At 43.6% G+C, this 22,022-nt stretch overlaps 3 protein-coding genes across 4 annotated transcripts; 1 reads left to right on the top strand and 2 right to left on the bottom strand.

Annotated features, from left to right (window-relative positions):
• Positions 1-271: 271 nt before the first annotated feature.
• On the bottom strand, positions 272-14,927 carry smad2 (SMAD family member 2). Of its 2 annotated transcripts, none has more exons than XM_076079831.1 (11): positions 14,755-14,927; positions 11,619-12,140; positions 8,302-8,391; positions 7,522-7,715; positions 7,197-7,331; positions 6,909-6,983; positions 6,648-6,716; positions 6,188-6,400; positions 5,863-6,000; positions 5,064-5,208; positions 272-3,993 (listed from the first exon to the last, which is right to left on the bottom strand). In XM_076079831.1, exons 2-11 carry the CDS (start codon positions 11,864-11,866, stop codon positions 3,870-3,872), a joined length of 1,431 nt encoding a protein of 476 aa, XP_075935946.1. In that variant the 5' UTR covers positions 11,867-12,140; positions 14,755-14,927; the 3' UTR covers positions 272-3,869. The 2 variants fall into 2 exon arrangements, with proteins under 2 accessions (XP_075935946.1, XP_075935947.1); XM_076079832.1 differs by having other exon boundaries at positions 6,921-6,983.
• A 1,862-nt stretch (positions 14,928-16,789) lies between these two features.
• LOC142935504 (N-acetyllactosaminide beta-1,3-N-acetylglucosaminyltransferase 2) lies at positions 16,790-18,133 on the top strand. Its single transcript, XM_076079897.1, has one exon. It carries the CDS (start codon positions 16,790-16,792, stop codon positions 18,131-18,133), a length of 1,344 nt encoding a protein of 447 aa, XP_075936012.1.
• Positions 18,134-20,936: 2,803 nt separating this feature from the next.
• LOC142935491 (heat shock protein 30-like) lies at positions 20,937-21,539 on the bottom strand. The gene has a single exon (XM_076079883.1). It carries the CDS (start codon positions 21,537-21,539, stop codon positions 20,937-20,939), a length of 603 nt encoding a protein of 200 aa, XP_075935998.1.
• Positions 21,540-22,022: the final 483 nt, after the last annotated feature.

The following is a 22,022-nucleotide window of genomic DNA, read 5'->3' as shown; positions in this document are numbered from 1 at the left end:
AAAACTAAAAAAAGCTATTAAAACTTTAACAGAACAGTGAACTCTTTAAACAAGAATATATATATATTTTTTTTTATCCACAACATAATTGTATTAGGATCTAATTAATAAATAACATTTAATACTATATAGTAAATCATTTCTTATTTAAGTTTATTTATGCTGATTTATTATTATTATTATATTAAAACTGTCCTAATTAGCCCATGAGCTCTGTTTGGAGTTATTAATCCCACCACTTCAGACTCGCACCACAAGACACAACTTTCAGTTGAATTAAAACAGCTTTATTAGTGTACACTGTAAGAAGTTGTGTGTATATGTAGACTAGTTGAAAAGCCTATATGAAGATCATCCTCAATGTTTGAAGAAGACCGAAATCCTAACAGCTCGTTGTCTAATGGAATACGCTCCGTTGATAGCAAGAAAAAAAAGGAACAGCATGTACGGTAAAATAAAAAGTACATCTATACAATAACATCACCAGTGACATGTAGAAACTTCACTTTTCTCCAACAAGCAACCTTCTTAAGAATTCATCAGAAAGAGGCTTGTTTGGGGATACACAATTGTCATCACAATAAGAAAAAAAGAAAATATGGAATCTGTAAAAGTGGACCCTCAAAATATGTAGATGTGGCCTACATGAAACCCAATTTGGTCTCATCGTCCATCTCCAAAACAGAATTGTCCGATGTGCAATGTTGGTGGCACTCGTTTAAAAGGAACAAAAAAAAAAAAAACAGTTGATACAAAGGCTTTTGTTGGACCCTGGCAATATGCATAAAACAGCGTATCCAACCATCAGAAAACAGGTTTGAATACATCGTCCAAACTATTTGATGCCACTGCATAGAACAAATATGTGGGTCAGCGGTGATACAACAACCTTAAAAGGTAACACTGTATTTTCATTGCATGTGCACCGACCTTGGCAGAGTCAACTGTTTCCCTAATAAACGAAAAAAAGACAAAAAGACAGACCAGCAAAAAGACAGGACAGACGGATAGATACACATACAGAGAGACAAACACTGGTTGGGCTGGTCTCAAGTCTGCTTACAGGTGACACAAATTTGACAGATGCTCGATGAATGAAGAAAAGATTTTTCCTAAAAAGCAGTATACTTCATGATTTTCTGTGGTCATCCATCAAGTGTGTATCAAACACAGCTCTTGAATCGTTACGTCTCTGCAGGATGCGGACGATACGTTTGAATAAACACCAGGGTTTCTGGACTCATCTCAGCCAACGGATGATGAACTAAACCTTCGGTAAAGCGTCAGTTTGGAGAAAATGTCAATGTGTTTACATGCATTACTACTGAGCACCAAGTCAAGACCACTGTCTAATATCATGTGTGCACATAAACACGCTCGCTGTAATTAAAACGTGTACTGCCGTACATCAGGAGTCATGAGAATGAAACATATGCAGAGTTTACACTGCATGTTGGGACGTCCCGTGTCGCTAAAGTGAGACAGAACTCTGCTTTGATAACGGAAAATATAACTGCAGCCCAGCTGCTGGATTAAATCCTAATGCCTCGAAAAAGTCTGAGCTATAATTTAGTTTGTATGTTTTTTAACAGGTATCTTGATTTGTTATCTAACAATCGGTCGAGCCAATTACATTTTACGCTGGAAAACTGGATGTTTCCATCAGCGCTTAGGTTTATGACGCAGTGGATGTGCAGTGTAACAGACACACTGTAACTACATGCATTCAGTCTTTGGGACAGCACTATCATCATTTGGGTCACACCCATAAAAAAAAACACCCTTTTCACCAGCTATAATAGCTCAAGTTCACCGGCCACTTTTACTGTTTTAGTATGGTATGGAGCATGGTATTTATGATCACTTGGTCTCTCAGTCTCAACATTCTGGACATTGGGAAAGTGTTCAATCTTATGGTACATACTTCATAAATCATCATCAAGCTGTGGTCGTTTCGAACGGAGGGGCATATTCTAAAAAAATATTGAATTCTAATAAAAAGGAAGAAAGGTTTGAAGATCTTAAATATATCCATATATAAAAAATACATGAAAATACAAAAATGTAGCTTAAACAATGTGTAAAGAAAATACTAGCTTGTCAAATACTTAGAGCTTAAATACTAACGATTTGGACGCATACCGGCGTAGGTACCAGCTGGCTTTTTAGATCGGGGCAAGACATTTTATTAAAAATCAAATGAATGCTCTTTAATAAGCCAATTCAGACAATATACGGAAGGAAAAACTCTTTATAGTGAACATTCTTTAAAAAATACGGAAGATATCTTTTTGTAATTGTCTCGATTTCAATTGGGCTTTTTCCAACATTCCTCTCTGTACATTTTGAAGCATATCTCGCTGTATCTTTACATCAAAGGCAACTTTCTCGGAGCAATAAGTGTGCATAATTTGGGGGCAGTGCAAGTACAGCGCAGAAGCCATTTTAAGTCCCTGCAGGACTTGTTTTCCTATCAATAAAATGCCAATAATGGGGGGAAACCGTGCATCATTCCAAGCATATAATCAAGAGAGACTCGCGCCACGTCTACACCAGTGAAACCTCAAGTGATGGGAGTTCATATCGTCTTCTTTTAGACAGCAGGGGGCGACATTGAGATTCGTTGAACTGCATTTATGCCAAGTCCTCGACATACATCTCTCCTTCATAAGCAAGATGATATAATAGTAAAAAGTTAATGAAGAGAATGTAAGAGAGAGAGAGTGTAAGAGCGTGCAGGGGGGGGGGCAAGATTCAGAGCAAAGTTTTGGGCCTCAAAAACCAGTTAACCGTGGCTAACTTTGTGCGCCTTTATTACAGTCGGAAAACAAGTTCAATGATTGTACGAAGTTCCAGAGGAGGGACGTGTCCTACACTCTTGCTATGAGAATGACTTATTCCAGTTATCTGTGCTGGCTAGCAGCTGTTTCCTCACTCACAACATCAACACCGCTGCACACTCGCGCTCGAACGGGACCAACTGATTTAATACGCATGCAGAGGAAATTACTTGGTCTGTCTTGTGTTACGGTGTATGAAGACGGGGTATGTGATATTAATTATAGACAACATGCTCTCCTCCCCGGTGGTCCCCCCCCCTCCCTTCCAGAGCTGAACACCGTCGGTCCAGCGTAGTCAGGTCTGCCGTTCACGCCGTCACAGGACCGATTAGGAGAAATGCAAGGGGAAAGTGGGAATCTCAGGTAGAAATGGAATGGAAGTTTTGGTCGACCAAAACCAAGAAAAAAAAAACGTCCCGGCGTGGAGCTGACTTTGGTCAAAAACATGAGCCTGGAGCGGCAGTACTGCTGTTGGACGACAGAGAGCTTGACGCTGAATCACAGTTGTGCTGTGGTAGATAGGTAGTGAAGCAGTTAGGGGGGGGGGGGGGGGGGGGGGGGGCTAGTGGTTGGAGAGACTGCGCGGTGGCTAGAAGGTCACACGCTCAATCCCCGAAAAACAGCCGGTGTCGCGTAACTGAGCTCCGCCCTGCTTTGCCTCAGTCAAATACCAAAAAAAACATGAATCTGGTCCGTGATGACGTCACTCTCGTCAGTTTGATATTGCAGGGTGGTTTCGGTTATTAGGTCCGCAATTGCTGGAATGTCATCGTTACTTTAATCCAACAGAGCCAAGAGGTGATCGGGCCCACTGTGACATCGATGTCCACGTTCCACTATTGTCCATGGGACGATGTCATCTTCCCATCCTCCAGGTCCATTGTGTAATCCTTTTTTTCTTTCTCTCCCCTCTTTATGATAATGTTGTTGGTGCGTCAGATCAAGACCGCACGGTGGTCTTCCCTCAGGACATACCGGTCAGATGTTGTGAAATGTCAGATCGGCTTCGCGGCGGCAGCAGAAACCCGTTTAGGACATGCTGGAGCAGCGCACCGACGGTGAACCCATCTGGGTCAGCACCTTATCCAGCCACTGGAGGGGGCCGTTGAGGTGCAGCTCAATCCAACAGGGAGTGCTGGTTACCGTCTGACGTCTGCAGGGATACAAACAAAATGAAGCATAAAAGGTTAAAAAACATCTTGCCGAGTCAAAGTGTTATGGCAAAGCTAAAGGAGCATTAACAGTCTGATGTGAATAAATAAATACAAACAGTAGTAGCAGCAGTATTGTTAAATGTGCGAGTAGTGGTAGAGCACTTTTCCCAAAGCGATTTACAACAAATAATAAAAAGTGAATGGGACCTTGCACTGCCCAGGTCTCAGCAGATGATCAAACACAGCCGACTGCACTGTGGTCCTGCCAGGCTTTGGCCTGAGCTCTACACACAGCGGAGACATGACTGCTAACCAGACAGGCTACACGCCAGCTTAACCCTGGCCCCCCCGCCCCAAAAAACACTGCTGTCTGGCTCCTGGGAGAGTGGCGGCGCAGGGCAGAGCCAGGAGCAGAGCAGATGTTTGCTGGGTGGATGGCCACAGAGACACACAAATGCTCAGTAATTTTACAACAAAAAGGCGGAATATAATAGAGACGATTATTCACATGCAGTGCAGATGATAGCCCGCACAACCTCAAACGCTTGTTTACATAATGAACATTGTCGCGCCCTCTCTTATTATGGACAGACAGACCCGGGTTAGGCTGGATTCGAATGTTGAGTCTTTCAAAACTGATTAGCAATTACTGACACACAATCAGTACTTCTGCTTTATTTCCTTAAAGATGCTGCTCCGGGATTTGTAGTTTTAGTTAAGTTCAGTCCACTAAGCTAAGGACCCCCAGCCTATGCATAACTTAACTTAAATAACAGCAACGTTACACCCTTACAAAGACATGGGTAGACATAAGAGCCACAGCACCCAGAAGTTAAGCTTCAGTCAAACCAGCAATTATAACAGCAAGTATAACAACAGCCAACAGTAGCCACTGCTTAGCCTCAAAGTAGTCTTTATGTACACAAGCTTCCAGCATGGCCTCTTTCACGAGGACACACAAATAATTGTCGCTGTGACTGTGGTCCGACTAGACCCCTTCAACCCTCCATTCACAGAGGACGATAGTGAGAGAGAAAGAGTGTGTAGTGTGCTTCAGAGCGGAACACACCTGTACTCTGCTCCCCAGCCCTTGACGAAGCTCATTCTGATGGTGCACATCCTGGTTAGTTGGTAGACGGCCTCAAATCCCTGATTGACTGACTGGGCCAGCAGTGCAGCAAACTCCTGGTTGTTAAAAATCTTCAGATTACAGCCTGAAAATAAAGAAACACAGGAGGGGTGAGAAAACACTGGGGACAACAGCGGAAATACTTCTCGATATATCCCCGATGAAGCCGAATATGTTTGAATTTTATGAATGTGTTAGAAGTTTACGACCAATCAGACAATGCTCGTTTTCTAAACTCGGGGATTTTACTTAAAAAGCAGCGAGCAGATGCTCTGTGAGTTGTGGGTGTGCTGCATGTTGGTGATTATTCTCCACCAGTCCCGCCCCTGAATGTCCTCAAGATCCCTTCGGTACAATTGTGAGCCTCGCTAATGATACTGTTCACACTGCTCATTTGGCCAGCAACGAAATGTTCAAAGTTGCACGGGCAAAGATGAGTCAGTGCGAGTGGGTGAGAGTGACATTGTGGAGGTCATTAGTGCTCCTCCTCACGCTTCTATCGATATATCAGGTGGAAGAAAAGTCATGTTCCTCAATCCAGACAACTGCCACTATCAAGCGTAGCCACAGTAGACAGCGATACGTGTTCCTCCGCAAGTTAACAGATAAAAGTTTCAACTATTTGACGATAAATGTCAGCGCTGCAAATATATCAAAGGAGGCTTTTTTTTTTGCCGGTTGTGTAGCATCCACCTGGCTCAAAGAGGAACAGGAAGAAACACTAGAAATGCACATGGACCTGGCGGTATCTTGCAGACTGTGGCAGGGTGCCAGCCGTATCGCTGGTTGCAGTTGGGACTCTGGACAAAAATGGCGCTGTCGCTGAGGCACTCGGCAAACACCTCCCCTCCGATGTAATACAACCGTACACCGCGACCTGCAGAGCGTGAGCCAGGAAGAATGCGAAGAAGACATAAATCATGAAGAAGAAATCCGGAATTTTGCGCTACAGAAAACAACAGGTTTATTCGGCAGCATATCTAGAATTAAAATAATTTTTACATCTCTTAACTACTGTATTTCCTTCCAAAAGTATCCGTCTCTGTAAAGATAGGCGTGTTTACCTATATGTCTCCTCGTCATTTCAACGGTTGCGTTCCTGTTGACATTGCTGAGAAGGCCGAGACAGAAGCGTTCAGAGTTGGAGGGGTCGGTGAAGCCATCGACCGTCAGAGACGGCTGGGAGGCGTGGAACGTCTCTCCCACCCGCTGGTTCAGCTCATAGTAGGCTATCGAGCACCAGAAAGCTGGTTCGCTGTAGGTAACCGGCTGAAGGTCTGAAAAAGGAAATCAAGGAGGGAACATTTTACACGTCAACTACTTTTGTTTTTCTATTTCCCAAGTTTAATAGCTTTTCCAGGAATTCATTGGTGGACAAAGTTATGAGTTTTTGGTTCATTTTCAATATGACAAATGATAATGTACATCGGCTCTACAATAAATCAAACAAAACACATTACTTCTCTTTCATGAGCTTCATCAACCTGCTAACACTGAAGAGGAACTGATAAAGAGCAGTCTTACCCAGAGCGTGATTGACAGGTGACAAGAGGTCAGGTGACAAGGCGCCGGGTGACATTTCTGCAGGTGAGACTGGAAGAAAAAGAAAGAAAGTTACATATTTACACATTACATAACTACATTTTGTATGTATACCGTTTATAGTGTTCATGTTCACGGCTGTCGAAACTGACCTCGTGACCCCATTAGTGTGATATTGTTTTTACCCCCAACCATTGAGATAAACAGCAGCTTGGACACTAGCACAAAACTCAACTAGTCTACCTGATTCCATACTTTGATTCATCTGTTGGTCGCTGTTTTCTCCATCTTCACTGATGTAGCCAGGAGGAGGAGTCTCTGAACCACACAAAGAAGCAATAAGAACACATTTTAAACTGATGCACACAATCAGAAAGACTGAGATCTCTGCAAGTTCTTGTAAGTCAACATAAAGGTTGATGACGTGTACATCAGAAACAACATTTCTATTGAATACAAACCTATTAGGGCAGCTAAGGTAAGAAGTGAATAAAACAATGAAGGCGTTTGCTTCCTGCCCTGCACACAGACCTGGTATATAGTTATTAGGAGGGTCTATGCCGACGGGGAAGTTGGTGTTTTCTGGGATGGAGTTCGTAAAGTCGTCTAGAGGCGGAAGCTCGGTGAGAATCTCCGTGTGGCGCGGCACCAACACCGGAGGCAGCACTGGCGAGAGAAGGAAGTGTCACTGACGGAGGCAAACGTGAACCGCTATACAGATCAAAATTGTTATAATATAATATAATATAATTAAAACGGACAACATTCGCTTCAAATGCAAACACCAAAACACAGGCAAACAAACACGTTCCCATTATGTCAGAGAAACACACACACAAGTCTGGAGGATCATTACCAGGCGTCTCCACTCTCTGGTAATGGTACGGATTGACACACACTTCATCCTTTTTGAGGTTGAAGGCAAACTGGCAGGAGTCGATGGCCCTCAGCTCATGGTGGCTGTGGAGGTCGGGCCATCTCCACAGGCGGCAGTAGATGACGTGGGGCAGGCCCTTGCGATGAGACACCTGAAGACGCCCGTCCAGGGACCTGAGAAGGTTTCGGGAGAGAGGACGGCTAAAAGCTCAAGTCACGAGACCAAGTCTTTGCAGGAGTCGATCATACGTTTGCGCTTTCTTTAGCAGAAGAAAGCACACTAACTCTCAAAACCAGTGGCGATCAGGAGGCTTCTTATGTTCTTAAAGCTACACTGTATTTAGTGAGACTAATCAGCACAGTTGGAAAGAGCCATTGATTTGTAAATTGAGCCTATAATTGACTTAATGGAGGAGATTTTGTCTGTTGCAACTCAAATAAAAAGCTCAATTATTTCCTTACTGCCTGCATGTATAAAAGCATTATCACACAAATGGCATTTTAAGGGAAGGTTATGATAAGGTTGCATCATGAGCGGCAATCGCGTGACAGATAGTCTCAAAGTCTTTGGGTGATCTCAATAAACAGAAAAGGCCACACACACACACACACACACACACACACACCCCAGTGTGTAGTGACAGTGCAGATTACAGAAAGACAGATGAACAGTGAATGAATGAATGACAGGATGTAAGGCGATTGTTGACTCATGTGTGTGTGTGTGTGTGTGTGTGTGTGTGTGTGTGAGTATATTCACCTGCTGTGGTCATGGTATCCGTACATGCCTGTGGAGTCCCACTGCTCTATCGTGTGGCCTGAGCCTAGACCCCATAGATCTGAGCAATTGCTGCAGACACACATACACACACACACACACACACGAAGGATATGCATACACATGAACACACACACACACACACACACACACACACACACAGGACAAGTGCAAAAAGGATAAAATAAAAGAAAACAGATGGTAAACATGAGGCGTTTCATTCCAAATCAGTAGGATGAAATCACAAACATGTACAGTCGGTCTCTTATTGGCACGAAGCAAGGACACAAAAAAAGATCCACCCTTGCGGTTTTTTTTCAAAAAGAGACACTAACTGGATGACAGTGATGTGGTGCAATCAGGTGATGCGGGGGGGTAGGCATTGAATAGACAGGATTGAATTGTGACGGCACGTTAAAATGCTGAAGAGGAAAGTCATTTTTATCTTTATCTCCCGATTCCTCTTTTCCCGCTCACATTATTTGAACGTACATGTCGGATCATTTTACTTACATCTTTAAGTTCAAGTAATTTCCCGCATTGCCTGATTGCACAATATAATCACATTTCTACTGATTATTATTAAGACAACATGTGACGTGTGTACACAACAACAACATGTGAATGAGGAAATAAAGATGTTTAATAGATCGTACAAGATGTATCGAGACGAGACAACAGAAAAACCAGACGCAACACAAACGTGTGTGCGTGTGTGTGTATACGACTGAAGAAAGCACACATCCAGACTGATGCTAACTTGTGCTCTGAAGCTATTATGAGTTTCACCAACGTGTTGATACGAAGGAGAGTGTAGAGGAGATCCGGCTCTCCGATCGGAGCGAGGTAATTGCCAGGCCTGTCTGAGCAAGACCTTCTTTATCGACACTTATCAGCCCACTCAAAGAGGTCTGCAGCTATAAGCCCCGTGGAGACTCTCTCCAGACACAGATAAAAGTCTTGCCTCCTTCCTTTCTCACCTAAAAAGGTCACGAGCACAATCCCAACATTGTCTGTCAAAAAGCCCCGTTCCTGAGCAAAAGATCCTCATCCTGCTCGCCCACAAGTCACCGTGGACCAAAGCTTAAAAAGCCAAGACGTGCAAGTTAAAAAGGAGTCCAGTTATCAGTTAAAACTGGATTGTTTGCAAAACACCACGAGGATAATTTCCCCCAGAGCCTGTGAGCTGTTTTTAAAAAAAAACATGAAACCTTTATCTCCGTCTCGGGTCATCCGCATTGAAGTCAAGGAGCTGCCCATGCCCGCTATCTCCAGACTTCCTCCGTCGCCTTTTATTCCTGCAACCACTCAAACGGAGATCTACAAAGCCCTGCGCGTGAAAGTACTTTATCATGCGTTTAACTGTATTTGTGTACCAATAATTGCCTTATTCACCGGACATAAAAAGCTAACGCGAAGCAAGCACGTGATGCGACGTATAAGAGTTAGAAGAACGGAAGTTGTATGGTCCAAACCCTGTAATCCTCCGATGAAACTAAACGTAATTAAATAAAATGTGTTCTTCCGAGGTTGAAGACTCCAACAAGTATTCATGTACATGCCAAACAGGAACCAGCATCACCTTATCAGCACCACTTCAGAAGCTCCTATCAAGCCCACATTCCTCAGAGGGAAAGAACACTTTAGCGTCACGTGGTTCTACCTCGGCACTTTTTTTTTTTACCCCCATACGTCTACAATCGAGACCAGTATCCGATATAGCTCAGCACTTAGCATAGCCACGTGTTTCGTTATATATGCTGCAGTGTCCTCTTGGATCGATTGCTGTATGTATTTTCATTTTAGCTGCCATGTTATTCCAGCACTGCCCCGCGTCATGCTTTACTTAAGACTTTCTATAACTTTTGATATTAAGACACGAGTGTGTAAATCTACTCGGCGTGCATTAGGACTGCCATGTGATCAGCTCTCCCCGAGCCTCAGCCAGCGATCCGTGCAGAGTGCATTGCTGAGAAACTACCCACCCACCAGGAACATCCCGCTCCGATATCAGTGGAGGAGGACGACCGCTTTCACGAAAAAGGACACACACACACACACACACACACACACACACACACACACACACACACACAGGACTCTAAACCCCATCAGGTCCAGGTGAGCTGATCTGGGACTGACACGGCGCACAAGACAATTTCTCTGCGGGGACAAATTCTATTATAGATAATCAAAAGAAAACTAAGACAGAGGGAAGGAGAAAAAAAAGGGTGGATTAGAAAGAAAATTTGAGAGGGGAAGCTCATGAAATCTTCAAGGAGCAGAGCTAGTTATCTCCCGTCTCCGCTGATCCTCGGTGGATTGATTGACGTTAATCACACGCTTCTCGTGGGGCTCCCCTCGACTTTGCCACCTTTGCCGCGATAAGGTTTCGCCTGGTCTGGTGACTTGGCTCGCGTACGTTGTCATGCGACACGGTAGAAATCTATACTGGACGGGCACATGACATGTCAGGCATGGGGGATCAGTAAGTCGACCTGATTAATGCAAGCTTTCCAGTTTCTTTTACTTCCAAGTAGACGTGCTCCAATAGCTTCTCTTCAAAGCAGAGAGGAGCCGATCTAACCACGTTACTCAAATGTGTGCCATCAGTTAGACACGTCAGCATCTGCCACAAGCTGGATTCAGAATTTTCCTTGATGTGTCTTGCGCCAAAGAATATTTCTGACCCCCCCAAAAAAATAAATGTTTTACACTTAAATCTATTTCACGTGAATGCACGTATACGTTTTATGCATGTTCACTTAGTTTGGTTGCAGTCATATGTCGGACATCTGTTTCCTCCAATCAGGTTTCACTTCTGCTGCCTTGCTAACCTATGGCACAGCGGACAGAGGAAGTGGACCTGTTGTTGCACAACAGAAACTTTTCTTTCTGCAAGCCTGTGGTTGCCCGTCACCCTCCCTCTTACTTTCATGTGTGTTGACACACCTCGCTGTGCCGATCTGTATCGCTGGCATTGCGGTACACCGGCGCACGGGGAGCGCGGATGTGCCTTTGTGTGAACGTGAGCGCGACTTAAGGGCAGAAATTATTTTGTTTTGATAATCAATTGATTACATGAAATGACATCTGTCCTTCTCATATATTTTGTTTGTGTGTGTGTACCATGACCAGGACCATGTGGGCATGACAGTGTGTGTTTTACCTAAACATCTTGAAACACACGGTTACTATTCTCCGTGACAATGACCATGTTGTGCACGTATGTGGTCATGGACAAGACAGGGACAGAAAGACAGGGCGCGAGTGTGTGTGTGTGTGTGTCCTCGCCTCACCTGGGTATGGTGACACACTTTGTGTTGCTGTTCTGCGTGCTGATGGCTTTCTCCAGCTCGTCCAGCTGCCCCGTCTTCTTCAGCTTCTTCACCAGGCTCTTCACGGCCTTTTCGCACCACTTGTCCTCCTGTCCTCCCCCGTTCTGCTCCCCAATGCCTCCTCCAGCTCCTCCGCTCCCCGTCGAAGTCTTCTTCCATCCCAGCAGGCGCTTCACCACCGGGGGAGTGAAGGGAAGGATGGACGACATGGTGGCTTGTGTATGTATGTAGGCGTGTGTTAAGTGTGTTTTGATGTCCCTCTTTGTGATGTAAAGAGAACTCGGGAGAGGGGAAGTAGGATGAGACGGGGTGATGGGTTGTAGTCTGAATTCCTTCTGGAGATTGTTTGTTTTTAACTATATATATATATATATATATATAGTATATATGTATTTATATCGAGGCAGAACTAAGACATTGGTCTTGAGGAGTCTGGGGAAAAGCACCAAACGTCAGGAGCCAGAGGAGAGCGTCCAAAGAAACCTATAAGAAACAGATGGACACATCAACTCATTACATAACTTTTTTCTCCAAACGACAACATCAATTATGCCCACACATGAGACTCATGAACATGTTGTTTTTGTTTTGCCTACAGCCATTAGCCCCCTGCTGCTAACGCTCCCACCACACAGTGCTGCATGCATCAGCCACACCGGCAGTCCTTGCACTACACACAGTTTTGAAGCAGCTTTCTTGTCCATGTTGGTCACACCCCCCCCCCCGGTGAATATACTCTATGCTGCTGGTGCACACTTTGCTGTGCACTTGTACAATACTGTTTGGTGCGTGGCCATTATAACAACAAAAAGGTAAAGCTCTTCTGTTTGCACAAATAGATCTGTCATCTTGCAAAACCATTTAAACTCATTCACATCCCTTTAAACGCAGAGATCTATTTTTAAGGGTGCATTTATTGACTGGGAAATAAATGCTTACATAGTGCGTATCCTAACAGTATTTGAACATATATAAAAAAAATATACATACAGTTTAATATTACTCGATATTTAGTATGACTTGGATGATCTCAATAATCGTTTTGGCAGTGTAATCGTTTTGGCAGTGTAAATAATATATATATATATATATAGACTGCTGAGTAACTGCTCCAGTTACTCAGCTTCACATATGTTTTTAATACAGCCGTCGCTCTGCACAAAGCACTCGAAAAACATTGAAAGTGTTTAAGTAATTATCGGTTTTGTTCCAAATGAAGAAGGAATGGAAGATAGTGTGTCACATGATGAGGTTTCTTTTTTTGTTATTCTGTCAACCATTAAAATACATTTTGAAGACAACATATGTTCAAGCATCTTCTTTCTTTTTTACAGAAAAGAGAATAAATACAAGTATGAGGTGACAATTCTACTTCAATATCTGAACTAATCCTTTGCTGATCCTATAGTAAACTTATCCTTATATTGAAACCAACCACTGTCCACCCTCTAATGCTAAAGGTGAGCAGTGTCACACACTGTGTTAAACACTGGTCCGGAGCGGGTGAGCAGTTCACCGGTTTGAAATTCATATATGAGACAGGTAACGGTGTGGAAAACAGCTCGTGAAACGTGGAATTCAATCGTCAAACACAAACACAAACACTTCACTGTTTGATCTGGGTCGTTGACGTGAGCTCTGATTTGCAAGTGTAACCTCATCCGATATCACAGCCATCGTTTTATTGTCAAGATCCAGTTTGAGGACCTACAGAGAACACCCTAATTGAATTCTTAAATTCAATTTGAAAATGTGTCTCTTTTGGGTTTATTTTCCCATGGACCCTCACTCCTCTCAAAACATAAACACCGTTGTTGTCGGTAGATCAGTGCAACCGATTATGAATCAATTGGACTACAATAAAAACAGATGACCAATCAGTGGTGCAGAGTCCTCAGGAAGGGATAACTGTCCTTAGCATGTTACTCTGAAAGTCCAAGCTCCTTCTAAGAATGAGTTCCACAGGCTTAAACCCTTGGACTGCTCGCCATTAGTGCAAGAGTATATGAATGCCTTTTAAGAAAGAGTCGGAGCACTCCTGAAAATAATTAACTGCAATCTCAGTACCTGCAGTTGTCTAAACAGTGAGGCATGCTCTCCATTAGGGCCAGCATAGAGGAATAAAAAGGCTTTGATGGCAGAATTAAAGCAGTCTGGAAAAACACAGCGCTCTAGAGGTTTGTCACCTTGATTTGGGGTCATTGAAAAAAAAAAAAAAAAAAAGATTATTGAACAAAATAATGGATCACGTGGGGTTATATTCAACGTTGCTAAATGTTGATCGCCTACACAAAGGGGGGAAAGACTAAACCTCTGCTGGTGGGGTGTCCCCGGGACAAAACCTTGTTCACACTGAACAGAAAGTCTTAACGTTAAGATTATTATTTTTTTTTTAAAGAACAAAACGTGCTGTTGTGGCCACAATGTATAAGTCAACTCGAGATGCTGACCACGGCTTATCAGGGGCCTTGTGGGCAAAATAAGCAACGTTATTTTGTCTGCATCGGCTCGTCATTTCTTTTTGTGTGTGTCTGTTTGGGTTAACTACTTCTTCTCCGAACATGCACATAACACACAAACACACAAACACACACACACACACACACACACACACACACACACACACACACGGTTAGAAGAATAAAGCTAACGCTACTAACGGCGATTCACCATAAACTGCCAGCGCGTGTGGACTTTGACAAGCTAGAAGAAGAAAAAAAGAAGCGAGTTGGTTTTCCCTCCTGGGTGTCATTTGTTGTGAGCTACACGTACTGTGAAAATATTCAGGTTTCTTTTGTCTCGAAATGACTGAAAGCCCCCCCCCCCCCTCCTCTTTCCTCCTCCCCGCGCCTCCACACACACACACACACACACACACACACACACACACACACACACACACACACACACACACACACACACACACACACACACACACACACACACACACACACACACACACACACACACACAAAAAAGAGTACGAAAAAATCCGCTAGCAAGCTTGCTACTTTGTGTCAGACAAATAAAACAGACCTGCTGTGTGTTTTTGTCGCTCACAATTCAAATCCGCTACATTGTTTGAAAACACACTTACCCGAGGAGAAGATTAAAGGGCGGTGAACCGTCATTCGGGTACCTGTCGGAAAAGCCTGCTTGTTCATTTTAAATGCATCCAGAGAGACTTTAAACTGTATTTTCCACCGCTGAGCCGCCGGGATGATGGCCCCCTCATTCAAAACTCAACCAAACATGTATCGCCTCACACGCTACAACATGAACGGTAGCGCGAGGCCGACAATCCCCGCCTCTTCTCCCTTCCTATTGGCCGACTCCCGGAGTTCAGCGGATAACCTGTTGCCAGACGTGTGTCCTATTGGCTGCGGTTTCCGTCCTTCAAATGTATTTACGTACAAAGGTATGCTGGGGATGTTTATCAGCGGGTACCTTGATTGTCCTCTTTACAGTTGCATCATACTGTAGCTGGTCAATTAAATCTAATTGGTAGAAGAAACAAATAGGACATGTGCTTATCTTTGCAATGTTTCCTTTTTCTAAACTGCCGTGTGGTTTAACACCTCTGCACCGCAACGCTCACACACTTATATCACATTTTGACAGTGAAATCACAAAGCAAGTAAATAACAACGCAAACCATCCTAATGATGACAAACTAGGTAATGTACCAACACAAGCAATGTCCTTATATTCCGTATAGATTTGCAGGCAACAGGATAGTCAATGGTCACTAAACTGAGTAATATAAAGATAATATAGCCTATTACCTGTTAAACGTTGAATGTTGATTTTTTTTTTTCAAATTTGCCCAAGCTGTTTTAAATTAAATGTTATTTCTTCTTTAGTTTTTTCCCTTAAAAACTTCACGCACATATAGAACACTGATGCCGGAAGAGTATGTTGTTAGGTTTAGAAGGCAGCCTATTGTTTTTGTTTGTAGCCTATAGTGAAATTTTGAAGCATTGGCCAGTGATGGACAGGGCGCTTATCAGGGATCCTTCAATAGGTCATATGGCCACAACATGCAAATATAACGACAAACGCTCAGACAGCACCTGCATGCAAATTAAGTCAAATCATATCTCTGTGATGAAGCTGTTTCCCGAGTTTAAATCGGTCTTCGTCAGTAGGCTACAGGTAGCAGCCTGCGTTAATCCTGAGAGTATTTTCCTGATTTCCTCATCATACATAAGGAGCTAAATATGCGCATGCTCGGTGCGCGCAGTTACCTGGGGACCTGTTGCTCAGCTGCTGCTATATACTGCGGTAAGATGACGCCTGTGTTAGACTTAAATGATGTCTGTCGTTATCCTTCATGATGATTCGCCACAGACCTAGATGCTACGCTATAACAAGACTATAACCAAGCCGGATGAAAACACTGCAACAAAAAAGTGGACACCACAAGTCGCCGTGTCTTTTACCTCAGTCGGATTAACTATCCAAAGCAGGTCACACACTTGTGAGTATTGTTTTTGCTTTGTCTTTTATTCATTGTCTTTTTTTCAAAAAGGGTTTGGCAAACAGTGGTGAGATGGTCAGTAGACTCCTTATATTGAAATTCACGTTTATGTGGTAAAGGCTATAGAGAAACAGTGTGTTGCAGACTTATTTTCTTTAACAGTCAATGTTTAACATGCAGGGGTGATTAGATCATTTAGAAAATTGTAAGTGTTATAAATAAAAAAGAGGGAAAATAGATATATAGGGCATGTGAAGCCCTAACAAGCACTACATATTCGATTGAAACCAAGTCCAAAATAATAAAATGGGAGTTAATCCACTACATTCATATTACATGTTCCACACCGTGTCTTCAGGGGCTGTGTGCCTGTCAGCAGGTAGCCACGGGATGATGCTCTGAGTGTGTAGACAAGAGCAGATAATATCCCTCTGTGGACCATCACCAAGGAGACAGAAACTCCAGAGGGTTACCTGCAGTGTTAGCTATAAAAACCTCTCAGGTACACCCATGCCACTGCAATGGTTTAGTCAGTGAAGAGTGCATTTTAAATGTGTTCTCTGATATCATTGCATTTTAAAAGAAATACATCTTGATGTGTTATTTTGACATGTGTGTGCAGGTGTGTGTCTGATTCGAACGCTAACAGGCAATGGGCAGATTCTGCAAATGCAACGGGAGACTGCTCTGCATGTGCCTGCTTCCCTGCATGATGACAGGCCACCTTCTGATTTATGTCCTGGTGTCCATATTCGTCACCATCTCCTACACGCCTCAGAAAATAACCGTCCACTACATTGCCTCTGGGGTTTCTGCTAACTCCTCTGCGCTGGCCTCTCACCCAGTTGGCCCTTTCTGGAACCTTCGTCTGGAGGACAGCGCACTGTGGAACCAGCTGCAGCATGCGTGGGACCGTCAGCACAACCCAATACTGCGAGGAAACACAACTGGGATCACGGGGGAGACGAAACTGAAGCTTTTATCAGAAATCGAAGACGAATGCTCCTCCGTCTGCATGTCACGCGAGTGTTCAGTCCCTCGTGTGCAGGATTTTAACAGCTTGCCAGAGCAAATGAGGGCGTTTATTATGGCAATGCACTGCAGGGAGTACCCCCTCCTTATCAATCAACCTGGTATGTGTAGGAGGAACAGTAGTAGCCTTGGTTTGGATTCTCCCATGCTCCTCATGGCCATCAAATCCCAAGTGGGGAACTTCGAAAACAGGCAGGCCATCCGGGAAACGTGGGGACGCAGTGGCCTGGTGGAGGGGGAATCGAACAAGAAGGGCGGATTGGTGCGCACGGTGTTTCTCCTCGGAAGGCGGGACTCAAGCACAGGTCCTCACCCGGACCTCAAAAACCTCCTGGAGCTCGAGAACCAGAAATACGGGGATATCCTGCAGTGGGATTTCAGAGACACCTTCTTCAACTTGACCCTGAAGGACTTGCTGTTCTGGCATTGGCTCCAGCAACACTGCCCCACGGCCATCTTCGTGTTCAAAGGGGATGACGATGTCTTCGTTCGAACAGGTGCCCTTCTGGATTACCTGCACAAGCAGTGGGACGAGCACAACCTGTGGAAAGCCTATACAAATAAAACCAACCTGGATCTGTTTGTGGGGGAAGTAATCTATAACGCAATGCCCAACCGTGAGCCGTCCGCTAAATATTACATACCAGAACGTTTCTACAAAGGCGGGTATCCACCGTACGCCGGCGGAGGAGGGGTGGTGTATTCTGGCTCACTTGCGTTGCGATTGAAAGACGTGTCCGAGAGGGTGCGCCTTTTCCCAATAGACGATGTGTATCTGGGCATGTGCATGCACAGACTGGGGCTCTCCCCAAGCCATCACCCGGGCTTTTTAACATTTGATCTCCCAGAGACGGACAGGGGAAATCCCTGCGCTTACAGATCCGTTCTGCTCGTGCACAGACGGAGTCCCAACGAGATGCTGACCCTGTGGAAGCAGCTCCAGAGTCTGCCAGGTCACTGCTGAGGCTCATTTGCCTGCCAAATAGGATTCCTTCGAGTACAGGTTGACTGATGCCACCACACTCATTTAGAAAACGCACACTCTGTGACTGCATCTTCCTGTCAAGCAGGCAGAACCATGTGAAGTTCAAATGCAACGTACGTTTCCTCCGAAGAGTTACGTCACACTGAGGAGGAGACTGATCTACCTCAAAGTGTACTTTTATTATGAGGGCATTACACAATAAGGGCGCGTACATGCTACGTTTTTAAATAAATCAATACAGGTGTGCATTTGTACCCATCCATCCATCCATTATCCAAACCGCTTATCCTGTTCAGGGTCGCGGGGCGCTGGAGCCGATCCCAGCTGACATTGGGCGAAGGCAGGGTACACCCTGGACAGGTCGCCAGTTCATCGCAGGGCACATATAGAGACAGACAAACATTCATGCCCACATTCACACCTACGGGCAATTTCGAGTCTCCAAATAACCGAAGCTGCATTTGTACCCTTTCAACTTAAAAGTTTTATTTTACTACCCAATAAATAACATATAATACCGTACATGTTGTTTCATGATATTTGAAGAGAATACTGTGTCACGTGTTCACTGGTTGACATGAATTCATTTGTGGTTTCTCTTGTTTTCCTCATGTTTGCTTTAAGTTAGCGGTTCCATCTCAGATCACATCTTAAAATGTCTCACATCCTCTTCGGCACATATTTAAAATGCAACTGATCCTTTCTAATCATTTTGTAACTGCAGTAATGATTTGTCACAATGCTTGACTTTGACAGGGGTTACCATTTGGCCAGCGAGTATACAATGTATAGAAGAATTGTGTTAATAATTTAAAAAAAAACACTTTTCACTGGAACCACTTATCGTTGCTGATTTTAAAAGGGGTACATTGTTTTCCACTCATGTTTTCTACTTGTTATTTGATTTTCAATCGTGAAACAGTTAAATATGCCCGACTGGTAATGTTAGCCAATTGACTGTTAATTGTAAGATTTTGTCTTTGAATCGGAAGAGACGGAGTTGTCACTTAAGATGAACACAAACGACAACAATGCTATTTGTTTCTCTCCTCAAGGATTCCAATTAAAAAAATGTATGATATTCAAAGGTAAATAAATGTTTGTCTCTGAAAGCATGCCTTTATTGAATAGACTTGTTTATTTATGGTGTTATAATGAAATTATATTTTGTTTGCAATCCTCTTACAATAATATGTCTTTAAGAAGGCAGACATGAAGTCAAAATGCAAAACGTTTCGCAGCTGATAAACCAGCATCATCGCAAACCCAGCACACTGATCACATTTAACTGAATGTTTATTAATCCACAGTTGTGAGTGTAGCACTAAAAAAAGATATCGGACTGTTGAGTGTTTGATGCTCCACTTCATCCTTGATCACTGCAGAGGTAAACTGCTTTGCATGTTTGTTTGGCTATTTCTACAGGACACACAGGGGCTGGTACGATATTTGTAAATGCAAATTATGCAAAATGTTTTGTGACCATGAACAAAGCAAACATTCATATGGTCCTTATATTTACCAGAAATAAAGGAAAACCAGGAAGTAAATATACTACGCATATTTTAAAGGTACAACAAAATAAAGTAAAGTAAAAGAACGTCTTCATTTACCCTGCTGGAAGATGAAGAGGAGGAGGTGGGAAATGAAACCCCAGATGAAGAGTCTCCTCCAGGGAGAATGAAAGCTGTGGCAGAAAAACACCAACAGAAAGAGAAGAGAGATAAGATACTGAATGTAACTGGGTCCTCACTGAACTATTCAGCAACAATTCTGTCTGCTATTCTCTTCATTGTATTACAGCATATTCTTCTGTGGTGTCTATCATTGATTTTGGTTCTAATAGGCAGACAGTGGCTTCAGAGTAATGTGCTTGGAGAGGAAGATAAGTCTATCTAAGGACCACAGGAGGAAGAATACTGAGCTGCTGAACACTAATGAGGAAATGGAAGCAAGGTGAGCTACTGATGTAATTACAATTCAATTCAACTTCAAACTATATTCCAAAGCTGCCCAGCTTTCCTACTAGTGATAAAACTACTGGTGCTGCTACTACTATGAGCTGTTGTTCTCTGTTGTACCAGGACAAACTGGACAAAGAAAACCTCAATTAGTATCTTTCAAATCGAGCTACAAGTGGAGGTAGAGACAGTAAATGATCACGGCAGGTAAATATACACTTAAAACGAATGAGTTTTAGTGACATCTAGTGTTGAACTACTGCAAATACATGAGGTTCCTGAGAACACAAGAATGATCCAGTGACTTTAGCACTCCTGAGTAATTGTTCCCCCTAGTGGAAGGAATTGGTAGTGACAGGAAAGTTCCTGAAGACTCTGGACCTCCTCCAGTTAGAATATAAAAGCTGGGATAGTCCCACTGCAGAGACAGAAAGCAACACAGAAGAGAAGACATTTTAACAACAATAGATATTTGAACAAACACGATCGACCTGGTGACTCACTGCTCATGAGTAACAGCTCTGTAACACTTACTGCTAATACTGGTAATAGATGTCATGTTGGAATTATAAAGTTATCTTAAATGCCAATTATATAAAAAGTATGCTATTCATTTACAGATGAAATAATTATGTTTCCCTACCAAAATATAAGTGATAATATGCAAAAAAGTAACACACTTCATTAAAAACGTGACAAAACAAATTTTAATTTAATTTTGTTTATTTATCATACAAAAACATCTATAATAATCTGTTAACACTTGTGTGGAACACAGTTCTTATTCATTGTTTCAACAGCATGCCGATGAGTCCATGTCCTCAGGTTTGTCCTGTGTGCTGCTGCCTTGTGTCTGTGAACACACACTGTGTCTTCTCCTCCAAGCTCCTCTTGACAGTCAGCTCTCTCTCAGCCTCCTCCTCACATGAAGCTTTGGCAGCCTGGATGTGGAGCTTCCCGTCTGGATCCAGGTAGCAGGTGAGGGCCTCAGGGTTCGGCCCTTCAGGCAGATCAAACTCCTGTCTGAACTCCTGGCGTCTGTAAGAGTAGGAGCCTTCCCCGTCCTCCTGCTTCTTCTCTGTCTTCCCGCTGACTCTCAGCTTGCGGCCCATCTGCCTGACAGACAGCTCCTCTGGGGGAAATCCTCGAGTGTCCAGGGTCAAGCCAAAGTGCTCTCCTTCTCCCTCCAGCTGGCAGGAGACCGGCTGCAGGGCCGCACTGGTTTGGAAAGGCTCCGTCTCCTCCAGGGTCTTGTGTTGAAGTTTGTCCATCAGCTCCAGACTGCTGTGGAGCTCCTGTAGGTTTCTCTGCAGTAGATCCTGCTGGTGGAGCAGAGGTTTGACCTGTGGCCACAGACTGCGTACAGGCCAGTGGAAGTCCATGAATGGACTGAGGGCAGACTGGAACCCATGAGAGCACAGCATCTTCAGTGTGTCTTTAGTGTTGAGTCCTCTTGTTAAAATGTCTTCTTTTCTGTGTTGCTTTCTGTCTCAGCAGTGGGACTGTCCCAGCTTTTATATTCTAACTGGAGGAGGTCCAGAGTCTTCAGGAACTTTCCTGTCACTACCACAGCTCTCCACTGGGGAGAGCTGCTTCTCTGAGTTGTGGACGTCACTGGATCGTTCCAGATCGATCAGGAATGCTGCTGTTTGAAATAAACTGGGGCCAATGTTATTAGTACAAATGAAGATTTGACCCACAATACAGAATCAAGTAAAAAAAAATATGATATCTGAAATGTACGCTATTTGGTTCCAGAGTGTCATAAAGTGTAATGAATTATAAAGATTTCCAATAATGCCGTTCTCTAATCTTCATAAATCAGCACTCCATTATGTCATTTTAAATTTGTGTGTATGTGTGCGCGTGTCTCTGTATTTTTTCTTTTTTTGCAATAAGGTTACGTT

The sequence above is a fragment of the Anarhichas minor genome, unplaced genomic scaffold, assembly GCF_050575085.1.
Source record: "Anarhichas minor isolate MPS153535 unplaced genomic scaffold, ASM5057508v1 ptg000073l, whole genome shotgun sequence".
Classification (NCBI taxonomy): Eukaryota; Metazoa; Chordata; class Actinopteri; order Perciformes; family Anarhichadidae; genus Anarhichas; species Anarhichas minor.
Note: the sequence above shows the minus strand (reverse complement) of the source record. Positions and strands in the feature narration are given on the sequence as shown.

Excerpts from the sequence above, each read along its gene's own strand:
- LOC142935491 (XM_076079883.1), bottom strand. The coding sequence starts at position 21,539 with ATGCTGTGCTCTCATGGGTTCCAGTCTGCCCTCAGTCCATTCATGGAC.
- LOC142935504 (XM_076079897.1), top strand. The coding sequence starts at position 16,790 with ATGGGCAGATTCTGCAAATGCAACGGGAGACTGCTCTGCATGTGCCTG.
- smad2 (XM_076079831.1), bottom strand. The coding sequence starts at position 11,866 with ATGTCGTCCATCCTTCCCTTCACTCCCCCGGTGGTGAAGCGCCTGCTG. Across the intron at positions 8,392-11,618 it reads AAGTGTGTCACCATACCCAG|CAATTGCTCAGATCTATGGG; the intron begins GTGAGGCGAGGA and ends GTGTGTCTGCAG. Across the intron at positions 7,332-7,521 it reads CCAGAGAGTGGAGACGCCTG|TGCTGCCTCCGGTGTTGGTG; the intron begins GTAATGATCCTC and ends TTCTCTCGCCAG.